General features: G+C 45.6%; 1 protein-coding gene across 1 annotated transcript in view; it reads left to right on the plus strand.

Moving 5' to 3' along the window:
• mrps5 (mitochondrial ribosomal protein S5) overlaps window positions 1-5,000 on the plus strand; it is an 87,689-nt gene that overhangs the window by 25,424 nt on the left and 57,265 nt on the right. Inside the window, exon 6 of the mRNA XM_056292030.1 lies at window positions 2,339-2,373. Coding sequence (XP_056148005.1) covers window positions 2,339-2,373 — 35 coding nt within the window. The remainder of the gene's footprint in view (window positions 1-2,338; window positions 2,374-5,000) is intronic.

A 5,000-nucleotide genomic window follows, 5' to 3' on the forward strand; every position in this document is an offset into this window, starting at 1 on the left:
TGTTGCCACAGATGTCTTACAGAGGAAAGTTTTACTTCTTAATAATTTGGCAGCCTCCACCCTCTGGCACAAGCTAACATGTATGGAATCCCCTGCTGGATTGCTAAAAAAAAAAAAAAATTACAGTCTATTCTAGTGAATTTTATTTGGGATAAACTGCACTGGGTACCACGGAGTTTACTATACCAAAAGAGGTGGGAGGGCAGGGTTTGGTGCATCTAGAGAGCAGAGTAGCAGCTTTTAGACTACAGTTCATACAGCATTACCTCACAGGGACTGGACTGATGATGTGCTGTGGAGACCTCTCATGAGCATTATTTTAAAAAAGGTACAGGGTTTGGGTTTAGATGCCTCTTTGTTTTTAACAGACTGTGTTTTTAAGAGTGTGCATGACCTGCCAGTTTTCTATCAAGGACTGTTTAGAGCCTGGACTCTTTTTAAGTTGTGCACACTGGAGCCTACAGCATCTCTTTTGGCTCCTGGAAGAGCCTCTAATCCATGGGGCCAGGCTGGACATTCAGGATGACAGCAATCCAGGTCTCAACCGGAGGCTAGGCTCAGCTGGAACTGTTAAGTTGAAGCAGCACATAGTGGATGCAGCAGGTCCTGAAACTTCTTGACACAGAGGCAATGGCTTCACTGCTGGGCTTGAGGTCCAGCAGACATACTAGAGACATTCTGAATGTATGGATTAAAAATCTCACCAGTGAGGAACTGGACATGCTGCAGGACTATGACGTTGGGACCGAGACTCCTGATAATGGAGATCCTTTCCCCGAGTTGAGTCTCCAAATGGACCAGACTGGACTAATGGGACATTTGCAGTTCTCAAATTTGGCTACTAAAATGGACCTTTACATGTTAGATGGGAAAGCCTTGTACAAGTGTTGTGTTGTAGCCATGAACAAAAGAATGCTGAATGAGAGAAAGGACACTCTATGGAAAACAGAGTTAGAAGTGGCAGATGATTGTAGGCCAGTGTGGAGGGTGCTTTATAAAGCCCTGCTGAACAAAAGGCCAGGTGACCTGAAGTGGAGGATCCTACGGGGAGCACTGGCAGTCAATACTTTCATTTCTAAAATAAGTCCCTTTCTGTCAGTCTCCAGAGACCACTTTTCATTGTTAGTGGAAGGTGAGAGACTTGAGGTGCTTTGTGAAGCTCTACAAACCATATTCTCACTGTAGTGACACATGGAAGGAAACTGCTTTATCTTTGGTGCTGGGTACAAGAGGAAGGATGCAGGAAAGCGGCAACTTTTAAATGTTGTAGTGGGACTAGTGATCGATTTATAGAAGTAGGAAAAGTTGAATTAGTGATGGTTCAGATGAAGATGTACGTCCTTTGTTCATCACAGGGTGAAGGCGAGAGTCCGAGTGGATTTCAGTTTCTTTACCCTGTTGAACAACTCGGATGAGTTTATTGTCGGTGGTGTTTCACTACAGACATTTGCTCGGTCAGTGAGGGGTAGGTGATGTTTGATTCTGTTTCTGCAGAATGTTTTTGAATCCTTTGGGAGGATGTGACTTGAACCACTTCTTAAAACACCCCTTGGGTGCTTTCATGTAAAGCAGCTGCTTATGTTGATGTTGTGAAATGAATATGTCATTGTTGAAGTTTTGTTTTATGTAAAATATAGTTGTTTAAAATTCATCTCTCTCTCTCTCTCTCTCTCTCTCTCTCGCTCTCACACACACACACACAAATAAACACTCACACGCACCCCTGCTTCCATGTGCACGCACATTATCACTGTGTTGCTTACATACACTTATATACAGGTTATACACAGGTTGTGCACAGGTTGTGTACAGGTTATACACAGGCTGTATACAGGTTATACACAGGTTATACACAGGTTGTACACAGGTTATACACAGGTTGTGCACAGGTTGTGCACAGGTTATACACAGGTTGTGCACAGGGGGCGTGGTGAATGTGATATTCATGTTTATCCAGGTTGGTTGATTCATGAGGTTCACTGTCTGACAGACGGCACTTTAACATCTCAGCTGAGAGGGTCTCCATTGGAGAGTGTGTGTGTGTGTGTGTGTGTGTGTGTGTGTTTAGTCCCAGGAGGCTGAGAGTCAGCTTTCCTTTGTTTCCTGTTAATTGCTTTGCAGTAGCAGCGTGCTGTAGTGACGGTGGTGTCCTTCCTGGAGGTCACGGACGACAGCATGTCCTCCTCTCTCCTGCTGCTACGATGCTCTGAATGTCTTGTCAGTGGTTGCAGTGGAAAGTCAGGTTTAGTCTGTTTGTGTGTGTGCGTGTCTGTGTTTGTGTGTAAATTTTTTCCTAAACAAATGTTCTGTTTGTCTCTCTTCTTTTTTCTGTTCACAGAAACGTACGAGGAATTTGACTCACGTGTGATTGAGGTGAGTGTTTCACTGTAACCACGGAAACAACTGGAACTCGAGACTGGCGGTCTTCTCTGTCAGTGCATTGCTGCTGCTGCAGAAACCAGCCCCCCTTGTTGAAGGGAAAAAAGGCATGTTCAGAATAACCCTGATGGAAATCAGTGGTGTTGGAGAACCTTTTAAAATGACCCACACTTCAGCATATCAGTACCGGCTTCACTGAAGAGCTTCAGATTTTAGATTCCAGCAGCAGCACCTCAATTACACCCAGCACACATCCGTCTTATCTTGAAGGCAGGAAAAAAGGCTTTGTTCAAGACTGTAGCACTGACACAACAGTAATACACTTTATATGCCCCGTGGCGTGGCATATGAATTATTTTAGAGAACCGACCTCGTTTCCTAAAGGCAGGAAGTCCAGCACGCCTTCTGAATCTCAATTCATACAAGCCCTATGACTCGCAAAGATAGGTCCATGATATATATATATATATATATATATATATATATATATATATATATATATATATATATATATATATATATATGAAATCCAGTAAATTCTCTATAAGACAGTACAAGCCTGTTTCATGCTATTAGCAATCATCAGCATATAGCATGAAACAGGCTTGTACTGTCTCATAGAGAATTTACTGGATTATATATATATATATATATATATATATATATATATATCATGGCTGGAAAATTGCTCCTATCTCTAGAAGTCTGTAAAAGAGTCACCATTCAGTCAAGGACTGTAGTTGGTACTGTGCTCTAACAAGACCTGGTGTTGTCTAATAACAGTTTGTAGCAACAGCACAGCTTGCACCACAGCAAATGAGCTTAACAGGCTGTTATTTTGTTAAACGTTGGCTTTACAAGATGCAGGGAGTGGTTTTAATTTGTTTGAATGATAATAATGTTTCAGTACAACTCACAGTTGTCAGAAGACTTAGTAACAAACAAGGTGGCACAGTGGTGCAGTGGTTAATGCGGTCACCTCACAGCAGGAAGGTCCTGGGTTCGAGCCCCGGGGTAGTCTAACCTTGGGGGTCGTCCCGGGTCGTCCTCTGTGTGGAGTTTGCATGTTCTCCTCTTGTCTGCGTGGGTTTCCTCCCACAGCCCAAAGACATGTAGGTCAGGTGACTCAGCCGTACTAAATATTGTCCCTAGGTGTGTGTGTGTGTATGTGTGTGTGTGTGTGTGTGTGTGTGTGTGTGTGTGTGTGTGTGTGTGTGTGTGTGTGTGTGTGTGTGTGTGTGTGTGTGTGTCTCAGCCCTGTGATGGCCTGGTGGTCTGTCCAGGGTGTCTCCCCGCCTGCCGCCCAAGGACTGCTGGGATAGGCTCCAGCATCCCTGCGACCCTGAGAGCAGGATAAGTGGTTTGGATGATGGATGGATGGATGGATGGGTGGATGGATGGGTGGATGGATAAGTGTTACAGGACAATGTGGTAAGTACTCGGAGCAGATTGTGCCATGGTGTGGAAGTATTTGGAGGAGACCTTTGTTTTGTGTGTTTAGTCAGGGACGGTGGTGTGGGTGTAGCATATTGGATGTGGGGAGTGTGTCAGATGTTTTTCCATATACGTGCAGCACAACATGGAATTGAATACAGCAGGAAAGTGCATAAGATGATCCAACGCAGAACCAGTAGTGATGTTTATGGCAGTACGGGAGAGGTGTAGAGTCGGGGAAAAAAGGCTGTGTGTTTTTGCTGGTACAATAGAGAAAAAGCAGTTAACTTGAGGGGAAGATTTTTTTTTTACATTTTTTTTAACCACAGCTTGGGGGGGGGGTTAACCACAGTTTGGGGGGGGGTTAACCACAGCTTGGGGGGCAGGGTTTTTTAATCACAGCTTGGGGGGGGGGGCTGGACTGTGGCAGAATGTGTCCTGAAAATACAAACATAGATTGCAAAGAGGCATCAAGACCACAAATGGTGTTGTTACTACCACAGTGCCCACACAGCTTATTAAAGGGGGTTCTCTGTTCACTGCACTAGCGCCTCCTCTGGTCGATCAGGGCGCCTGTTCAGGGGGGGAGGGGGAACTGGGGGGAATAGCGTGATCCTCCCTCGCGCTACGTCCCCCTGGTGAAACTCCTCACTGTCAGGTGAAAAGAAGCGGCTGGCGACTCCACATGTATGGGAGGAGGCATGTGGTAGTCTGCAGCCCCCCCCGGATCAGCAGAGGGGGTGGAGCAGAGACCGGGACGGCTCGGAAGAGTGGGGTGATTGGCCGGATTCAATTGGGGAGAAAAAAAGGAGGAAAAATCAACAACAACAACAAAAAAGGGGGGGGGGCGCTAACCATTTCATAATATACACGTAACATGCCGAGTGTAGTGCAGGTGTGTGGGAGGACTTACAGATGATTAGCTGGTGGTAGCATCGCCGCCGTGTGGATACTTGATTTGGTCTGGCTGTAACCAGCATGAGGAATACCTGTGTTTACCAGCAGCAGCAGCAGCGGCGGCGTTTACAGACATGGACAACGTGGATCCTCCGCTGTCCAGGAGGACCTCAAAGGGACAAAGAAACAATGTTGCGGTCACCTTAAACAACGTGGCAACATTGTTTTCACAAGGGAAGGTACCTCCAGCGTCAGTGTTCATTAGGAATGTCCTGGCTACGATATGAAGT

Source organism: Lampris incognitus, chromosome 13 (assembly GCF_029633865.1).
Source record: "Lampris incognitus isolate fLamInc1 chromosome 13, fLamInc1.hap2, whole genome shotgun sequence".
Classification (NCBI taxonomy): Eukaryota; Metazoa; Chordata; class Actinopteri; order Lampriformes; family Lampridae; genus Lampris; species Lampris incognitus.